The following is a 22,223-nucleotide window of genomic DNA, read 5'->3' on the forward strand; positions in this document are numbered from 1 at the left end:
AATTTACAAAATTCAGTCTGCTATATCGATAATAAAACACAATCTGGAAAAACTTCTTAGGGAAAAACTTTCGGGGAAATGGTTTTCGGATAAAAATCCTTCGGGAAACATTCATTCGGAGAAATTGATTCCGGGGAAATGCCGGACAAACAAATCGGGCTCTTCTAGATCAACACACCGTGAAAGTGATTTTCACAAATCCTGAAAAATAAATTTTGTGCTGATTTCTGCTTAATTTTCTCAAACTTCTTGACGCACAGAGATGATTACTTTACGGAGCTTCTGTATACATCATATACTTAGTAAAAATGAAGAGTGATTCATCCTATGAACAGGATTTTTAGAATTACACACCTGATGTGTTGGTCAAAAAGAGCTCGGTTTTGTATGAATTGTACTAAATACTGTGTAACTTTTTCAAACGTGAGATTTATCGAAGTTGGTTTCTATCCAAAAGTGTGACTCCCAGTTCATGCCGGATTTTCTAGAGTCTAGCTCAGTTAATTATACGATAAACTGAGGGTCGTATTCCTTGATAAACAACTTAGAAGCAATCATAAAAAAGTGCATGCAGTAAAATAGTGTTCATATCGCGATAACAACATTACAACTCCTTGCTTCGCATTGAGAAGCGTAAACAAAATGAAACACCGTGCGTCTCCATGGCATGATGCACGGTCATGGGAAAACCCACCCATTGCCATTTAGCGCCCAGCCATGCTTATCCTCGCTGGAGAATTAGTCATTCATACCACGAACGTCCCACCCTGAATGGTTCAGCTGATGCGATTAAAAGCTAATTGATTTTGGCGACGGAGCCCACACAGCAACGCATCAATGAACACGACGGGAGTGAACGTGCCACGTACCAAAAACAACCAATTGGGTGGTATTTTGGATGTGAAACAGCACGCAGTAGGATATTCCAACAAAATGAACTGCGGTGTCCTACTAAGAAAATTCTATCGAGGTACATTGCAGAGCTGGTAGCGACTTGAAAACAGAGGAGTTGCTCTAGAAATTCTTTGATAAATTTACCAAGTGAGTTTTCAATTATTTTTCCACGTCTCAATTTATGGATATCGCCAAGTAATTTTTTTAAATTCTATTACTTAATTCTTTGCAAATACAATCTGGAAGGTATTTCTAAAGTAATCTCTGGGGAAATTTGTGGGAGTTCTGAAGCAATCCTTGATAAACTTCTGCAAGGATTACTGAAAAAACTAGCTAGAGGAAGCCTTGAAAAAATTCCAAGGTTGCTAAGATAATTGAAAAAAATAATCACTCGTATCTCTAGATAATGCCCTACATAATTTCTGAAAGCGTTCCTTGAAAACATTGGACAGAATCCATGAAGGAATTTGTGTAGGGTGATCGGACGAATGACTAGAATAGTTGCTTAAGTATGAACTGGTGTGGAACCTTAAATCATAGTTGCAAAAATAGAAGATACATCCGAATACTTGCAAAGCTCAACTTATAATATTACCACAAAAACCAAAAGCTCATTATTTGAAACCTTCAAGTAGACATGTTGTCACGATGAGAGGGGTTCCAATAAATTGGTCAGATGAAGTTTAGTATCTAGAGCTTATAGTAGATAAAAATTCAACTTTCAAAAATCACATTGAGGCGTTCAAGCTAAATGTAACAAATATATAGAATACCTTTATCTACTTATTAACAGGGCTTCAGGACATTTGTTCGAAAGGCATTTGGTTGAAGGGGCATTTGGTCGAATGGACATTTGGTCGAATGCTTTACAACGAGGTTAGTATATGTGCTAAAACTTGAGTAATGATTGAAATGATACTAATAAAGAAATCAAAAATTCTTAATAGTTATTTTCGAAAATTAAGTAAGCGATGCACTACTGCCATATAGCACGTTGTCCTAGTCAAAATTACCCAACAAGATAAACCGTCTCCGTGTAACAAAGTGATGAATTAAATCTCCGCGCAAAGTTGATTTCGATTGCACTTCAAATTTGATTCCTTGTCCGGAGCGATTATACGCCCCGGGGGAAATTCGAGAGCCTCTCGAGGAGATAAAGGAAAACGGGACAACAGAGCGACAAGCATCTTTCGTTTCCAATTTGACGAATAATCTGTTTCCAGCTTCTTGACTATGTCGTCGTGCCCAAAGTGACGACGGTGACGACAGGATAATGTTGTTTTCTGAAAGAAGCTTGCAACCAACAACGGTTTGGATTTTACGACGACAAAGCACAGTGGTTCAAATTTAATAAATCATGGCAAAAACTACGCATTTTTTAAATTTCTCAAGTGTTTATCATGACAAGTGTTTAAGAACATGTTTTTGGATTGCAGACCCTATTTTGACCCTATTTTTTTAGTTTTCAAAGAACAAAATTTTCATAAAACTTCTGTTTTTTATACAGTTTGAGCATCTTAACTTAAAAAAAGTGTGTTTGGCCTTTCGAATTCTCGTATGTGTGGTAAATGAATGTTTAACTTGTTCTTCAACTTAAAACATGTTTGGAATTTTTTTTGCCAGCTTTTTAGCAGAACCAGACTTCTGTCCGACGGTGGACACAAAGGGAGAATCGCGAAATTTTACTGCGGGCTGCTGTAAGATTGAAAGTGCTTTTGAGCGATTTTGGTGCTGCTCCTGCTGGGATCCGTTTTCTTAGCTCAACGACGCGCGGTGAAGATTGGGTTTGAGAAGTTTTGTCAGAGTTTGAGACGTGCTTGAGCATGAGAAAGCTTATTCAAGGGTTGCTTTCAGAGCATTAAATTGGGTAGATATGCTGGAAATGTGCAAAATTAGCGGATGAGAGGATTGTCTTCATGAAAAAGGAGCAGTTTTTATGCGGTATCCAACTAAAGAAGTTAGTTTGAACATTTTTAATCGTTCTTTTTTTGTACATGGAGTGCTAAATTCAAATTTGTACGGTGAATTGTGCATCTATTTGAAAAAAAAGTAATTTAACTCAAGTATCGCTTTACAGACAACCGTAAATAATAGAGTCCGTCCTTTGACGAACGTTTGTAAAAAAAAAACAGTCAAAAATGAGAACAAAGCAATTGTTTTTATGGGTCGTTTAGGATTCATTCCCTGAAGGACGATTACCATTCACGACACATGTTGAGCGATTTGAAAGCTATCAGATGCTAAAGCAAGGAGCAAGGGAAAGATTTCGATGATAGAAGAAATACGGCTTCCTGAAAATGCTGCTGGCGTTGATTAATGATGTTTTGAAGTGGAAAGCCGAGCGATGTTGAGAAAATGAATGGTTTTCGACAGTCGTCTTTTTTTACGTCTGGTGCTTGTTTCCAAACAAGAGGGACTTATATTATAATTCTATCTTGAGAAACTTGATGATCATAAAGAGACAATTATTGAGAAAACATAGCAGCTGATTCTGATATATCTACCACCTTACAAGTAAGGGCAAGTAATTGAGTGCTTCCATAATTCATTTCAGCATGAGGTTATTTTATGGTCAAATTGCCTGGAACTATGCAACGAATAGCACTTCAAGCTTTTAGAAAACCCCTACCGAAGTTGAAAACAAGCTATTGATTTTCAAACTAATTTTCAAGCAAGCCATCCAGCATACAACAATTTTTGTTTATCTTATAAATGTAGGGAATAAGATTAATTATAATGATGGAGTTGGATTTCCGTGCGCTTCTCTTGCTCATTCTTCTATGCGATGGGTACACTGATGTATATTTTCACACAAATTCTAATGATTCAATAAAACAACTTTCATTATAATTAATCTTATTCCCTACAATAAACAATTGCACGATGTGTTTGGAACCGTTATTAGCGTCAATTGAGCATCAATTTTGCAACCACCATAGCATCCTCTATTCGTGAATTTGAAAATGTTTCATCGAGGGGAATGTAAGTAATAGCAATTTAAAGTATTCGGGCCATTCGGTTGTCCACCGGTAGCAATTGTTTTTTCTACCGAACCATTTTGTTCAAGACTGTATAACTCTTTATGAACAATCCTACTCCTGACTGAAGGGCTCAAAACGAATGGCGGACCCATAAGCAGAGACACTTACGCGCAACCCGCAGGGGAAAAAGAATCTCCTTTAAGAAGTAAGTTTACACAAACAGCCATACAATCAAGCCATTTCTTGCCACAAAGACCCAAAAGATAGACAGAAGAGCCCGCCCTTGTTCCACAACATGTTAGCGATAGAATGTTGACAGTTTCACTCATTCTATCCATCTCGCTTCAATCGGGTGCCCTGATGGTCTCACCCAACCCAAAATGCATATACAGTCAGTGACAAACGTTAGTAACCAAATGCTGTTTTCTAGCTGAAATGTAGATGACGAACTAAACATAACCTTGAAGACTCTTAAGGTGCTGTGAGTGAAGCTTGATCGAAAACTTTCTTTCCACAGTCACTTTCTCGCGGTCAAGGAGCGTTGTTCAAACCGGTGTCAACTTGATCCGTAGCATATTCTCCAAACAGACGCGCAGCGACCGCGTTACTCTACACCGGGTGGCCGACGCCAACCTACAATAACATCATCCGGGCGATCTATGGACCTTCCACTCCTGCTTACTCAGCTTGCGCAGAAGCCAATGTATTACCTTTCCGGTTTAAAGCCGCTCTGACCCTCGGAAACCGCACCGTCAGCTATCTTGAAAGGACCAAGGAAGATGGGCAAACTTGCATCCTCGAAGAGAATGCGAACTCTGCCCTTACCGCTTTAGCCAACATCCAGCTTCCTCCGGAGGCCGGCTCCACCGAATCGGACTCAGAAGCTGGTCGGTCAGGGGACCCCAGCTAGCCCGAAACATTAAGACCCATTTCCGGCGACAGTGCAACCCCACGGAAGTAAAGACCGGTTTCAAAGAGGTAGTGGTACTAGTCGCACTGAAAAAAACTATCACAGCCTGCCTGGTCCTGTCTGGAATTGCAAATCCGAACAATCGACACTCTTACAGAGAAATCAGGCAACCTTGGATAGCCCATCCACTAGAGCCACATTCATGTGGGTCCCCGGTCACTGCGGCATCTCCGGCAATGAGAGAGCTGACACAACCGCTGACATTGGCCATAAAAGCTCACCACTATATCAAGAAAGATCCCCCGTGATGACGTAAAATCCTGGCTGAAGGAGTGACTGCGCCCGAGAACAGGTCGTCCTCTCTCGGCTGCGTGCGGGACATACACGGCTGACACACGACATGGGTAGCACAGGGGGCAGTTTCCACCGCCAGTGCGAAACATGCGGGACACAAAATACTGTCGAACATTTTGTGGTGAACTGTTCTACCCTGGAGCACTTAAGAATAACCCGCGAGATCACCGGTATCGACAGCATCCTCCGGTAAAGAAACGACAGCTGATATTTTTTTTAAAAGAGGCTGGACTCTTTACTGACCCTGCTAAGACCCTGGATCTGTAAAGGAATACGAAATTATTACATCCCCTACCATAACGACCCCTGCTAGAACCTTGAACTCGATACGGAACTTGCACATCATTCGACAACACCAGCGAAACTGCGAACAACGCAACATAAACTCTGTCAACTAAACAATGTAACTCCCTCTCCTCCTCCTTCCCTTCAAATTCCCCACACAACTACCGCCCCCTCCCCTCCCCTCTAAATACGGGGATGGACCAGCCTCGAGCTGAATTTCCCAATAATAAAGAGTCAATCATTCACTAAAAATAACCTGATGTTTTGTTTGAAGTGATTTCATTAAAATTTATTCATTTTTCAAAGAGTTTCAGCGTCAAAAGATTTTATAATTTAATTCAAAAACGGTAAATTAAGGGTGCTTGGTTTGTTCGGCACCAATTATTTACATCTTACAGTTTTTGAATGAACTTAAAAACATTTCTTGATTACTTTTGTCTTTGAACAACCCTCTGAAAATCTTTGTAAAATGAATGAAATTTAATGAATTTACCACAGGTAAAACTTCAGGTTATTTGTAGTTAGTGATCTAAATCTCAGACTATTCGGACAACTTGAAGCTGATAAACATAAATATATTGTACTGCCAAAAACTATATGAATTAACCCGTATAGGCCTGAGTGAAAGCAAAAATACTAAATCCCACACCCATTGGCGTAGCTAGGATTTTTTCCTGGAGGGGGCCTAGGGGGGGCCTAGCAAATTTGTTGACTTACCGAAGTAATGTCGCTCGCAATGATCACAAATTTCGTAGTTTGCATAAATTTTATATATTTGTGATTTTGTGTCACATCCTGTATATCGTTACTTGTAAATTTCAATTTTCATTACGGAAAATATTCAATCTATGTCTAATCCAGTAAAAAATCCTTCAAGAATTCTTCCAAAGAACTCTCGAGGAATATCTCTTTGTAATTCTTGCAGGAACTTTTCAGATATCGGGGATCTCTTCATGAATTATTTCCGAGCCTTTCCAGTACATTCTCCCAGAACGCGTTTAGGGAGAGTTCTGTATGACCGGACAGCCTCTATACCCAGACACTAGCCGTTTTTTTTCTGAAATCAAGAGTAATTTAAAAAGTTTAATATCATAATACAATACCTATTGGGAAGTTATTTGGTTACACAGAATATGACGTTTCTGTCTTCACAGATTATGAAATCAGAGACATGTGTTTTAAAAGCCGGACACTTATATGGAAGTTTTAAGCTTAATTTTGGACCCCTTAAAAACACTGATTTTGTCAATAAAAGTGCATAAAATAATAATCAATTTATATGAAGCAGAAAAAACAAATGTTATATCTTTAGTCTATGGTATTGGTTTGAATTTTCATCAACTGATTCACTTGTACGAGTTAACTGAATTTAGTATCCGGGCATAGAGGACACCTACAAATTTTTACAAAAAGTGTGACAGCTTTCAAAAACATATTATGATGGTTTAACGAGCCACACATATTTTATTCCTCTTGTTCAATCGTAGATCTTGCAATTAGTAACAAAATTCACGCCAAAAGTAATGTACTTTTAGAATTATGAACTTTCAACGAAAAGTGTCCGAGCATTCTGGACTTACCCCTACCAGTTTTCACTAAGTTCTTGCTGAAACTCCCACGGAAAATCATTTCCGGGATTAGAAATTATTATTTAACAGATTTTTTCTTGGAGTTTCTTTAGGCTTTCTTATCTTACCATATTTTTTTTTTCGAAGAATCTGTATCAATTTGCTCTTGGAGAATTCCAAATTTTGAATATTTCGCCATAAAGGTAAACTACGTACATATTACACATAAAATTTAATTTTTTGGTTGAAAATATAATCCAGTTGTTCACTAATAATTTGTTGAAGATTTTCTGGATATATTTAGGATTTCTCCAGAAAATAGTACAATAAATACTACCAAAACTGTCTTCAAGATCACTAATACTGGACTCTTCCCACAAACTCATCAGAGAGTGCACTTAAAGGTTTTTCAAACTTTGCCTTCGTGATTCTTCCTAAAGTTTCTCTTCAGATTCATTCACCAAATCTTTCAGAAAATCTCTCATAAAATCCCTCAGAAATTCTTAAAGGTTTGCTCGAAAAAATCGCAGCAAATATTATCCAGGTCTTCCTGCAAAAAAAAAGTTGGATGATTAATTCAAGATTATAATAATCTACCAGATTTTCATAAGATTCAATTGGGATAATGTCCTTAGTGATTTGTCAGAGAAGTTTTCCACAAATCTATCTGCTTTATTTTCACAGAAAATTGAGGATTTGTCTGAAATTGAATTCCTTCAAAATTCTCTCTCGCAGACTCCTCTCTAATATTTTAAAATTTGTTCAATCACGCCTACCTATTTTTTAAATTCAATCTTTCCAAAATTTTTAGCGGAATAAGTTCAGCTATTCTTTTATAAACTCTTCCGTAAAAATACTCCGCAAATTCCCGGAAAATTTGTTCAGAGATTTCTTTAGAGAGTTATAGTATTGCTTCCCCTGGGATGTCGTCGATTATTTCGAAAAATTCACCAGAGATCCACCCAAGAATTTTCCAAAGATTTTCTATTTTAAACAGCATTATCAATTCTTCTGGAAATTTTAAAATAGATTTATTTTAATAGATTTACAAAAGGATTTTAAACTTCTCCAGAAATGCCTCAAAATCTTTACAAATTGCTCTACGAATCTTTTCATTAATTTCAAATTTTTTAATTGAAGTTCGAATTGAATTTGGAAAAAATTCTGAATTCTTGTCAGGAATTTTATGAGTTCACCATAGAATTTTTGATACTTTTTGGTGAAATTCCTGACGATGTACCTCACAGAAAGAGCTTTTGTGGTTTCTTGTGTAAGATTAACTACAAAAAATCTTGTTCATTTTGATCGTCTTTTGTAATGGGCAATGATGTTAAAACGGATGGAATTTTTACTGAAAGTGTTTGTTTCTAACATGTTAGCAAATATTTTGCATGAACTCCGAAACATCATGGTAGTATGGCTAACTAATAAATCTGAAAATTATTTTTTTCTACTTGCAGAAATTCCAAACAAACTTTTTTGAGGGAATATTTTTAAATTTAGAGGAAATTTGTGCATTACTTTGGAAATTCGTTGAGGAATTCCTGATGGACTTTAAGAAATCAGGAACCATACGTATAAAAATCCTGATTTTATTCAATACTCCTAGAATTATTTTGTTCCTTTGGATTCTTTAAAATGTTGCTTTTGGAGAAATATTTTTAACAAAGTTTCTCGAGAAAGCGTCATGCCAAAGAAGGAGAAACAACAAAATGTTAAAGCAGATAGAACAACAGATGGATAACAGAACAACCATAGATAAATGATTATCTTTATTTCTTCTTCTGAAGATGAATAACTGCAGGATAATAGAAACCTCTCTAATGAATTAAAAAATAAACTTCTCTAGGAGCTCCATCGGATTCTTCTTTAGAAATTATTCTTGAAATAAAGAAGAATTCCTTCTTTGACTTCTGGATTCCCCATAATTCTACCAAAAAGCCTTTAAGAATTCCGCCTTGGAATTACACAAGAATTCAATTCCAGAATATGGATTTTTGCAGAATTATAAAGGTATTCCTAAAGTCTATCTTCCTAATAAAGATATTCCTAAAGGAATATCTTTATAATTTTCTTAATTATTCCCTGCCTAGTTATTATTCTACATGTTTCTCCACAGATTAACTTTACCGCTATGCTTATTTTGGGAGCAAATGTATTCCTGGCAGTTTTCAATAAATTTTCTCTTAAGTTTCGAAGCAGAAAGGCATTCCAAAAATAATTTTTGTAGATAATTCCAATATAATCCGAGGATTTGAAGAAGAATTTACAGAAAAAAAGGAGAATTTGTGACGCAATTTACTATGTATTTTTAAAATATTTCTGAAGAACTTTTGATGAACTTTGCGATAAAGTTTTCAATAACATTTTTGGGAAAACTATATGAAGAAGTTTGTCAGAATCAATGATTTTTTTTTTTTTTGAAAATTGGCTAAGGCAAAGTTTGAGCTTTTGAAAGGTTAAGTTTAAATATTTTAGTTGAATCCGGGAACACATTTCGGGATCAATTTGAACATGAAAAAAATTCACAATATTTTTTGACTAATTTCTAAGAGATTTGTAGCAAAAGGTCTAAAGCCACTCTTTGATATACCTTAACGAATTTGATTAAACCAAAATTCTTGAGACTGTACATTTTTTTTAGGTAAAACGTAGTATAGAGCTTAAGCAATTGAATTAAATTCAAGAAATTATTTAAAAAAATCAAAGCGATAACAAAGAAAGAACATATTGTTGGATTAAAAATCTATGGCCGATTTTTTTTTAAACTTTTGGTACAAGCCTTAACCAGGTTAAAATTCCTTGGAGATATGTGTTATGAATAAGGTTTTGTTTTTTTGTCAATAATTCCAGCTATCTTATGTCTAAGAAGTTCCTTTAGTAATTTTGCCTATTTATTTATTTGCCGTCAGCTTTAATATCTATTAATTTTGTTCAGTTGTATTTTTTTATACTAGTTGTAATTATGTATGGACCCTCCAAGTTGTAATTATTCAGGGCACCTTCAAGAACATAAGAAATCGTATTGCAGGTCGAATGCTGCTCTATGCTAAAACATTTAAAATAGCATTTTTTGTACTATTCAAAAAATACGAATTAAAGGAACTGCATTTCCTGTATACTGACGGTCTTTAGTATCACAGTATTTTTTTTTTTTTCAGCAAAGTTGTCGAGCGACAGCCGGACGATTAACACTTCAGTCGTCGCGCTGTTGTATTTTGTACAACACTGTTGAAAAAACCTCGCTTTTCGTTCACAATAGCAGCGTGGTGGTTCTGACGGTGGCAAATCACGCGACGACTGAAAGGTTAATCTTCCGATGGTCGCACGTTTCACCGAAGACAGAACCGTCACACTGATGCTGTGTATGACAAGCGAGGTTTTCCCACTATTGTTTAACAGAATAAAAGAACGTAACTACTGAATATTTGTCAATTGTATCAGAAGATTTTTCTTCACTCTAGAATTATGTAAATATTTTTATTTTTTTTTATTTTAATATATATTATCATCCAAAATTCTGGAGGGGGCCTGGATGATTCTGGGGGGGGCCTGGCCCCCCTGGCCCCCCCTGTTCCTACGCCAATGCCCACACCGCTAAGCGAATTCTTAACGGATTCAAATGATTTTTTGTCAGTATATTGGCATACATATCTTGTTTCTAGTAGTGGACAGAGAAACTCAGGAATGTTCCTGTTGCAGGAGTTATTCCTGTGAGCTACTGGGTCAAGTCGGGTAAAAAACGGCTATTTTTTGGGACATGCCAAGTTATCTTCATTTATTTGCAATGCCATCCATTAAAATTTGCATAAATCATTAAGATCTGATACATTATGAATAACGTGTTTTGGACCGTTTAGAATGTACCGGATGTGGCCACTCGGGTCTAATGCCCGGAAGAACCTGCTATATATTTGTTGGATACTAACCCGTTTTAATTATCTAAAAGCAGAGATCACAAATAATAGTTCACTAAAATGCGCTCCCATAAGCTTGGTACAGATGTTTAGATATGAATTGGCCACTTTATCGTAAATTTGAGGCATCTCGGAAATGGTAATTTCTAGGATGAATCAAATGCAGGACTCATGGTTATCCAATTCAATCGTATCTCAAAAGGTTTACACTGATGCGATTTTTCTTAAAATTCTTTGATATAGTGGCCACATAATAGCCGATTCCGAAAATTAACTGTGACTTGGAATTTGCTTATCTCCCGGGGTACAAAGCACAGCACCCTTTTCACCCGACCTGACCTGAATCGATGAAGGAAGTAGAGTTGACAGCAGCACACTCTATTTCCATAGTTGAGGAATAGATGAAGTCTAGGAAACTAGGACAGGCCCGTCACAAGACTGAGGTGGTGGTGGTCAACAACCGCAAGTCCAAGCAACGGGCGGTTATCTCGGTAGGTGATTGCACCCTAGAGTCCAAGCGATCGCTTAGGCATCTTGGGGTAATGATCGACGACAAGCTCAGCTTCGCGGATCCACTCCCAAATGTCGGTAGAGGCCTTCGTTTATTTTTTTTCGCCATTTGTTCGTTGTAATCCATCTGGTCCATGATGACGACCGCGTTGTCTTTATCCGCCTTGATGTAGAAAACTGGTTTCTTTTACGATCCTCGTCTCGTCCTGCTGCGTTGTTCTATTGTAATGGCATAGAGCGCTGCATATGACGAGCCTAACCTCACTTATTTGACAGCTGCTGGTCCTGTTGTTTACGTTTCGGACTTAGTCTTTTTTCCATCATTTTTTCATCTTCGCGTTTCTATCACCAGCATGCTGATGGTGACGATTTTCCACGGTAGGAAGATAGAATAATACGATCCGTGGGTATCTGCAGTGGATTTGACCTCTCCTCGCAGCAAATGCAGGGAATAGCCTTGGTCGTCAGATTGACCAATTTCGCGTAGTGGGATTTGATCGATTCCGTGATGTACGCTTTCTCTGCTTTCCTCGAAATACGTTGTGGAATATGGGGTGCAATCTAAATCCTATGGCTAACGGGTGTTAGAACTTCATTTAGACACTTCTTCAGAAATGCCACGTCTTTCTGTGTGCTTACGATGCATCTCTTCAGATCGCTGAAAATATTATGCTCCGTTCGCTTGGTAGCCATGATTATAATAAGTCTTCGAGCTGTTTAGTGGAATACCTATAAATAAACGAAAATCGAATTTAGTACTACACCATTTACGTCTGCAGTGTCATGAATTAGACTCGAGTTTTATTGTGTTTATGATCAAAGCTTATGCAATATACTACACTTTTATGATAAAAGTGTAGTTTCAGGCCCTTGATATAAATTTTGCGTATAAATTCGTCCACTTTTTCAATCTAAGCTAAGTCAAAAATGTGTTACAAATAATCATTAGACATAGCGAGGCATTTTTTTGCAGGACAATTTATTAGCTAGTTTTGATGAAAACACATGGTAAACGCATGTTGCATCCCTATCATTGTCATTATTACTATTATCATATTATGCAAATGCGTTACTCGTAAAACGGTTTGCAAATGCGGCATTCGTAAAAGAACATTAAAATAAATTTGTAGGCAACAAATCACAATGGCAATATAAAAAAAACGGAAAATCAGTACATATGACAGTTTTAGTGTATGTGCTCTTAAAGTTTAATCCGTCATAACATTATCAAGGAATATAGTCGAGAACATGTTTAAAATACGGGCCGAGTGGTTAGAGTTGGCGGCTACAAAGCAAAGTCATGCTGTGTCTGGGTTAGATTTCTGGTCGGTCCAGCATCTTTTCGTGATGGTATTTCCTTGACTTCCCTGGGCATAGAGTAGTATCTTCGTACCTGCCATACGATATACGAATGCGAAAATGGCAACTTTGTTAATTTTGTTGTTAACAAGTTAATAACTGTGGAGTTGCTTAGCTTAGCTTAGCTTAGCTTAGACTGACTACACATATCAATGGTTGCTATTCCGTGATTGACCGAGGTCAGTGAAAATGCACAAAGAATCAACTAGAAGATCGGCTGGGATTGGCCATAATCTTCTTCAGTGTGCATAATTCAGTGCCTCTATTTATACAGGGTCAATAACGGCGCCGGCCATGTCCTTGCAGTCATATGGGATTGGGGGAAGGAATGTTAGTGTGTAACCTCTGCTATTTGGAGACCGTGTTTGCCTCTGCATCTCCACAAAGGATACTGGGAGGGATGTTTGTTAATGGGGAGGATCGTTGGGTCACAGGATTCACTTTGATAAGCGATAAGCGACCATGATAAATAATTATGTGTGAGCTATAAATATGCTTATATGTAAATATAATATTTTCATTTGGTATGAACAATATCTATGTAGAGAAAAATTACGCCGACACTTGAGGTGACGAACCTTTCAATGTTTGTTAAATAAAATGAACCTTTCGCAAGTCTATACTCGTAGTGTCGAACCATTCAAAGTTTTTTTTTTTTAATTACAGAAATAAAAGTAAAAGGAAAAAGGTGTTTTGAGAAAAAAAATGGTCGTAAATAATTTATGAATCAGAGTTTATGTCTACACTCACAGTGACGAACCTTTCATAGTTTGTTGAAAAATCATATTTACGTCTCACCGTTGTAACGATTAAAGGTGCAATCATACATATTTTATAGATAAGAAATAGTAGCATGAAACGAGCTCACCAATTGATCCGTCATCCTTGAGCAGCAACAATCCACATTCAGCTTCCTTCGTTTGCTCGGCTATATAAAAACACACAGAAAAAAAAGGCGCGCGACCCGAGAGGGAAAACAACTGACGACTGCTCGGGCTTTCTTGACGCACTGCCCAGGAGCAAGCGTCAACGTCGAAAGATCAAAAAGAACTTATCGAACGCGGCACTTTTTCACTTTCACTCGACCGACGCGCGACATGTTTGATCCTGCCCTCATCGCTGGCCCCCGCAGGAGCAAGCTTCAAGGTCGAAGGATCAAACACAACTAACTCTCTAAGTTAATAACTGTGGAGTTGCTCATAAGAACTCTAAGCTGAGAAGTAGACTCTGTCTCAGTGAGGACGAAATGTCAAGAAGAAGAAAAAGAAGAATGTTTAAATAATATCTTGTCCTTTCTCATGGCTCTTCGTTTTCAAATTAACTGGACGTGTGCCATTTATTTAGAGTATATTTTTCTAGTTTTAAGTGATATGGCTTTCTATGTCGACCTTATCATGACGTTAAATGTTATTTGGGAATTCTATTACAAAACACATAAGCGAAACTTTCATCCACCATCGACAAATCTTTTTTTTTCGAAAATCTAATAATCAATGTATTTTTTTCTGTTTTTCTAATTCCAGAACGTCTCCTGGGCTAAAGAACTCCGCCAACAATAACAACACCATCATCAAAAGCTTCAGCAATAGCAATATTCACCAAAATAACATCAACAACAACACCATCACCCCCGCTAACATCAAGGTCGAGAACATCGGCATAGTAAAGGGAATCCCTCAGCAGAAGTCACCCCACAACAGTACCAGCTCGAGTGGAAGCAACAGCAGCAGTAGCAGCACCGGAAGCAGTAGTACAGGAGGGGGCATAAGTGCACTCAGTATTAGCAGCAATCAGCACCAGAACAATGTTGAAGCAACGTATGCCAGTGTAATCAAGAAACCGAAAAGCCACCGGGATGTCCAGGGTCCAGGGAGTAACGCCATTGTAGGTGAATTCAATGCAGCCGATTTACGAAATTCGTTGGATCGAAAGCTAAATGGGTTATTGTACAGCAACGGAATCAACACCGGAGGTCACCACCATCAGACTCATCATCCGCACCAAAGCGGAGGAACTGCGATTGTTGGAGCCACCTTGAAAGACACCACTTCTCGATTCGGTGGTCTTCCCAGTAGCGCAGGGGGAGGGGCTCATCACTTGAGCAGTAACGATAGCTTACTACTGGACAGCAGTAGTATTAGCAGTGTTAGCAGCAATAGTAATCACAATCTCCTCATCGGAAATGGGGTGGGCGGCAGCAGCAGCAACAACAATTCTCCTATCACAGGAATCTCATCAAATGGTGCTTTGGTTCCACCGCCATACCGGGACCCTCCGCCGCCAAGAAATTCCCCACTGTCCCACAAGCTAGAAAGCAGCAGCTTGAACGGCAGCAATCCGAATGCCAGCTTCAGTAGCAACGGCAGCGGTAATAGCCAAACCCTCAACAATCTCAATATCAACAGGAAACTCGAGAAGGATAGTATCAACATGAATCTGGCACTGAACGCTGCGGTGGCGGCAGCAGCTGCCACTACCGGCCACATGGCTCCTGGGGGTAATGGTGGCAGCATCGGAAGTGGGAGCATCAGCAGCAGCGCCAGCAATGCCAACGAGTTGCTTCTGAACGAGCTGAATCTGAACGATGGGCCGCTGCAGAACACGACGCAGTACCGAGATCTAATACAGCTTATCAAGTACCAGCGGGAGAAAATCAATACCCAGCAAGCGGATCTGTCGAAGGTGGGTAGATTGAATATATAGGCAAATGCCGGCCGCCGTGCGTTCTATGTGTGTAGATGCCCAAGATAGTAGGTACCAGCTAACCGGCAGGCAGAGGGATGATATTTGAAATTCATTTTATAGTCTGTTGCTTCGGTTGTGTAGCCGGCCGGCGTACAACCAACTAACAACTATATAGGGCATTTCCAGCTCAAAAAGTAAATCGTTTGGCTTGACTAAGTCAAAAACGGTGGATTTGATGAAAATTAAATTCGAAAAGCAGTTAAAGGTTTGTCTTACTCATGATTCAACAATAATGAAACTAAAAATAAGATCAGCCCCACAACAAGTTTTGAAAAGCCAATTACACTATTGAACACCTGTTATATTCACAAACTTGATCACTATCGTATTCTTCCATAAACGTAAAGTAAGACTTATCATGATTATCCTACATGAGCGTAGACTGAATTTCCATCAGGGAAGAACAAGCGACTTCAAAAGCTCATTTACATTGAAAATATATGGTCCGAAAATGCAGTTTTTATTTGCGTTTTGGGCTGGAAAAAGGTACAACCAGAAGTGGTAGATTGTCCCGCTGTGCAATGTTTGCTTTATCCGGCTGTGGGTTACTATGCTGTCCCATAGGAACATTGAGAGCTGATACCGAGCGGAACAAGAGATGATTTGCATTGCGCTTTGTGTGCACTTATGGTCGTCGGTTTGGGAAACTTGACTAAGAGAGTCTCTATTCTATGTTTGCCATTTGGGATGTGGTTTTCAATTGCCAAGCAAAATTTGACATTGTGAGGATACTGTTATTGCGCTTTTGCAACTAATTCTATTGAACGTCTTCATGCTGCTAAGCCAATGGTAATACGGCAAATGAAGCCAGTTATCGATCTACCTTATTTGCTACCGTAAACTTGCAAATGTCATGATAAGTATTATATCAATACTAGGATGGTATATCACTTGCCATTCGATTGCTTCAGTGTAATTTTGTTTGTTCCAATCCAAGATGAAGTCAAACCGATACAGCAAAAACTCATTCGTTCACAAGCTAAATGCGTTGAGCTTTTGCAAAAATGCTTAGAAATAAGAATAAAAAGTAATAAACTACAAATCAAATGTTTCGCTATGAAATTAGCGATCTTGAAAAGCTTGCTGCAGCTTGGCGCAGCAACCAGATATCAAAGGTCACATTAAATTGTATTAAGTATCACTCGAGCACTCAAGCGACAAATTAGACGAATAGATGCAGGAAGAGTTGAAATAAAATTAGCCCATTTGGCTAAGAGCATTTCTTAGTGTTCTATTTGACAATCAACGACTCGTGACATGGCATTTTAGTTAATTAAATCTTACGTTTGGTGCCTCCAAATGCTGACCGCTTGTTTCTGAGAATAAAGGCTCCCAAATAATGGGCGAGAAGGAAACAATCTGGCTGGCTAATTCAGTTTATTTTGTGTGGCTTTTTTTCTGGCAACTTTCCGTTAGAGTTTTATAAATTTATTTTTTGGATCTTTCTGGTGTGTATATATCAGATTCTCTGAAAATATCATGCTTATAATATGAGAAATAAAAAATGTTCTTCCAAAAAGTTTCTAAGATCTCTTACTCGTATATGCCAGGTCAAAAACTTCAAAGTTCTGCTTTTTTGATATTTCTAACAGATTGCATCGTTTCAGCTTCAATGGAATCAAGTGTCTAGTTTTGTGAGGACCATTGACATTTTTAGAAATCCCACCAATTTGGGTGACAAGCATGATCATGAGTATAAATGGCCACACGATTCATAGTTACTACTCCTTGATTGATCAGAACAATCGAAGTTGAACAAAGATCCAATGATCCAATTTGATTAACTAATCATTAGGTACCGCCCACGTACTTACGATCATCGAAGAAGAGAAGGAATATTTATTAAACTAGTATTGTAACTAGACATCATGTAATTCCACAGTTGTCATGGAATATATCAGTGCTGTTAAATGTCATTAATATCATGTGACTTTGACAATGGAATATTGAGAATAAAAAGTTATCGGAAAATGTTCTCCCTGGTGACTACTACTAAATTACTATCGGCTGGCCATATTTACTGATAATTATTAAACTGCACGTGGAAAAGCACTATAAGCATTTTATTATTTCCAAAATTTTACCATTTACCCGCACTGAAATGTACAGTTAGTGTGTTAAGGCAAGGATCTAGAAATCACCTTTGATTGGTGGGCATTAAATCAGAAGGGACCACGAACAAAACTTGGGAAAATTGGATTATCCTTCCATTAGATGCGAATTTAATTTCACTCCATTTCACTCTGATCAGATTTGATGAATACTGTAAACTGCAAGAGATATGTGACAAATTTACTTTGGATGGTCAATAACAATCCATAAAAGTATGCAGTCAGAGTGGACCAAGTGCTTACTACCATAAGAGCGAAAATGAGCAGCGCGCTGAAAAATGTTGGAAAATGAAAGACATTTCAAATGATTTGTTAGATTTTCCGACATCGAATCATTTTTCTTCTCATCCATCAAAACAAATTCATAAATATTACTTAATTCGATGTATTTGATTTTGATTTTTGGCCATTTACCATATTTTGTTGGGTGGTGCAGACAGAGCGAACCAACTGAACCAACCGTGAAAAAGCAATAAACTGATTGATTATTGAATTTTTTGAGTCGATTTCAGAGTCCGATAGAAGTTTTTGATCGATCTATTGTGTGGCATTACGATGCCACTGATTTCGGGATTGAAGATATGGGTGAACCAAATCACCAAACAGTGGTCTTTAGTTTAGTCAGAGTGGACCAAGTACACATAGTCCACCAAAAAATCGTTCTTTTAGTGGTTTGGATTATATTTTCATGATTGTCACTTCACATTATATTATTTGAATGTAACTCAAAAATGTATAGGAATATTGAACCAAAATTTTAACGAGTTAAAAAATTACAAAGTCTTAGACTTCATGCCCACCAATTGGTAATGTGGTTAATGATATCACGGCGTGTCTGGTAGAACAATATTATCACAGAAAAATAGGCATGACTAATTCTTTCACCATTCGAAAATATAAGTTTCTAGCTTTCATTTGACGTGTTCCCCAAAAAAATCCACCGAGGGATCTCGAACATTTTTTTTATTTTAAATTTTTGTTCCTTAAAGTACACCATTTTTGTAAATAAACTTGGTAAAAGGCATCTTTTTTTTCTGTATCTCGATGGTAACTTAAATTTTAAATGAAAGTTGATAGAACCTATTGGGACAAAGCCACCTTCTCAGAGTTCTTTGGATACTTATTAACTGAGAATTTTCTTCGCCAATCGTTCATTAATGTGTTTGTATATTCTATGTAAGAAAAATATTCTCGACCGTTGAGATTGAACCAACCATCCTGAAAAAAAAACGCAATTCATAACAATTTCACGTAGCTTTTCCTTCAATTACATATTTTAGTGGTTAATTCCGTACAAATTCCATCTGAAAACGATTGATACGAAATATAGCTCTTATAAACCATTTTTACACACCAATAAAATTTGATGCTGTGTTGATATTTTCATCTTTTTCATAATTAATATGATACACGAAGATGCTTGATTTACAAACTTGGTAGTGAGAAAATAAATGATAAGAGATAAATTCTTCAGTCTGTTGAAAACTGTTTATTTTTTTATTTTCTATAATGGTTGATGTGCTAGTAGATGATAGCCTAGGGCAAGTCGAACGTATAATTAAGTAATTCAAATGTATTTTCCAATAAAATTTTCAATTCCAAACATAATATTTTTAAAATCTAATGGATCAATCACTTTGTGATAGCATATTTGCTGATGGGCGCACGAATGGGAAGGTATAATTTCGAGATATTGAAACTTTGGAAGAAAGTCTTGAAAATCTACTTTAAATTGCAGTTACCCTACTCTGTGGGGCAAGTGGGACACATAAAATTTAACTTGTTAATCCACCTGATAATACTTACCATTACCATTAATCACAAAATTAATCATATTTTTAAGCTGCATACATGTTTTAATTACTATAGTTATTGTAAAGATTGTGCCATTCCTTTTATGCTTTCAATACTTTCAGAAAAGTCCTCGGATTGTCACTTGCTCCGGGGTGCCTCAATAGACTGGCCCTTAAACAAAAAAGTTGTAAAATTCAACGGGCACCCCCTAGATATGTGCCTTAGGGTAAGAAAAAAGCTCTCTCAAAATGTCAACTCATTTGGTTGCTCCCCCAGCTGGCGCATTCAATTCAAAGTTTGTATGGAATATTCGTCTCAAATATATTGAAAATTGACCCTATGTCACTGTTTCGTCTCGTACACTAGTTAATCGCGTTCAATTGAGCCCAGAATGACAAATTCACTAGTTGATACGCTAATGAACATTGTTGCCGAAGGTTGTATCTGGATTTAAGCTCATTTTCATTAAGCTTTCAGTTGTTGAAAGTTAGGCTTAGATCAGCACTCCCGTACAATCACACATGTGCATGCACCTTATGCCGCAGCTCGCCCAGCGTCATAGGTGGCTATGATGCGCTTGGTGGCTACCATCCAGCTAAGTTGAAGGAATACTATGGAATATTGCAAATCTACTTCAGATAGTTAAAACACAAACTTTATCAATTTTAATCATCATACAACCTTCTACAATATTGTTTGCTATAGTATCAAGTAGTGTTTTTAACATTCTGGGTTCAATTGAACGCGATCAACAATTTTCCTGACTCAAAAAGGAGATGATGTGCTGTTTCCTATATGTTGGAGCTGAAAATCCCAAATTAACTTCAATTCAATTGCGCCAGCTCATGGAACGACCAAATGAGCTGAAACTTTCAGGAATTCTTCCTCTAACCCTAAAGAATAATCCTGGTGGGTGCCCCGTGGAATTATACAACTTTATTTTTCTCCCATACTAAAGTGGGCCAATCTAGTGCCTCAATAATCCAATGAGGATTTTTGTAGCTTTTTGCTAAGGCTTGAGGTATAAAGCGTTTAAGCATGTTTCGATTCCTTTCACAGACTGTTGTTATGTTGATTGATTCTATTTTTATGAACCTCATAAAAAAACAATACAGACAGTGATTTGTGGAGAAAAAAAACCTTTCTTACTAACACTATCTTTTTGGGTCTTTCTGAGGCATCTATGAGTTTTATCGCGCAGTGTATAAGACGATTGCCGCGAAAATTCTCAGATAACTTATCCCAGCACAGAATAACCTAACAAGATCGCACTCATAGATCATTGATTGGTTCCTATAAACAAAATACATACGCACTAACGGTTGATTAGCAAAGAAAACTCTTAATTAATAACTTAGTGCTCAACGAACTTTAAGCTGGGAAGCAGGCTATGTCCCAGCAAAGTAATGCCAGACAGAAGATGAAGAAGAAGAAGCAATTTTAATGTATTTTAACCATGAAAAAAAGAGCTCTGATCAATATACTTCGCTGTACTAAAACTGTTCGACAAAAATTTTTTTTTTGGATGGATCAGGGATGCGTCTATATGGGTCTTGAAGTACAAGAAAAGTGTAGAAAGAGGTCGTTTTCAAATGATTTGCAGCACCCCTGGATTATTTTTTGACAAAGTTTGAAAATTTGGCATTTTTAATCACAAAAAGTATAATAATCAAAATATCAATATCTTTTTTAATTCAATTATTCAACCATTATATTTGTCAAATCAATATTATTTAGCACTGGATGACTTCAGGGAAGCGTGCACCATTTCAGAAGAATATCGACATCAGTTTTATGTATGAATTTGGAATGTTAACGATCATCAAACAAGCATGTGAGGATGTGTACCATATAAATACTACTTTTTTTCTATATCACACATCTGGTTCATTATATAATAATTGTTATAGGTTCAAGAAGCCGCTTGATTATGATTTTATTCTTTGCTCCATTAGATAAAGTAATTGGCAATGCCATCCAGTAACATTTGATTTGAACAAGGATTGGACTACGGAAAATTGATCTAATAAATTCTCAGCAGTAATACAGAATTAGGTTGGACACTGACATGTAAGTGGTCTTACATGAGCTAGTAGGTTTATCAGGAGACGATGACGAAGTCTGTGAGTAATGAGATAATATTGTTATTTGCAATTTCTAAATATTTTGATAGGAACTCATTAAGAATAGATTACCTATCGTGAGATCCATTCTTTATCCCTAAAAATAACAGACTAACGTAAAATAGCAACCAATAATCCAGTTATCAACATTTTCACATTTTTTGCGACACCACTTGACAGCCGCTCAGGCAGGCATGAACTCTTTTTGATTCAGTTTGTGCACAATACTAATCATTTGTGAAAATTGATTTAGTGGTAACATGCATGCTTCTTACTTTTAAGATGAAACAATTTCTCGTTAAACCATTTCCGATATATTTTTTCAGATTTTGGTTCTGCATTTCACATTTTTTCGGCAATTTCAATCAAACTTTCAAATGGAGCGTTAGTTTTTTGTTCAATGGGATATTTTCTGGGTATAATTGTAAGCATATTGGAAACATAAAGAAGTCGACCATTAAGGTTAATTTAAATCACGTTTCCCATATGAGGCCAAACGTGTCCATTTATGAACCCCCATTCCCATATCCTCTAAACAAGTAAAAATGCTTTTTTGTGATAAACAATTTTGCGAAACTTAACATAATGTCTGTTTTTCTTTCTTTAAACAGGAAGACATAGAAAAACAAGTATTTTACAATTTAAACTAAATACCAAAACTAAAAGTTTGAT

At 37.1% G+C, this 22,223-nt stretch overlaps 1 protein-coding gene across 7 annotated transcripts in view; it reads left to right on the plus strand.

The window, feature by feature from the left end:
• The window catches only part of LOC5564521 (hybrid signal transduction histidine kinase A), a 285,243-nt gene that overhangs the window by 231,397 nt on the left and 31,623 nt on the right, over positions 1-22,223 (plus strand). For all 7 annotated transcript variants that reach the window (XM_021855302.1, XM_021855300.1, XM_021855296.1 and 4 more), the window contains exon 5: positions 14,302-15,460. In XM_021855302.1, the coding sequence (XP_021710994.1) occupies positions 14,302-15,460 (1,159 nt within the window). The remainder of the gene's footprint in view (positions 1-14,301; positions 15,461-22,223) is intronic.

The sequence above is a fragment of the Aedes aegypti genome, chromosome 3, assembly GCF_002204515.2.
Source record: "Aedes aegypti strain LVP_AGWG chromosome 3, AaegL5.0 Primary Assembly, whole genome shotgun sequence".
NCBI classification, from domain to species: Eukaryota; Metazoa; Arthropoda; class Insecta; order Diptera; family Culicidae; genus Aedes; species Aedes aegypti.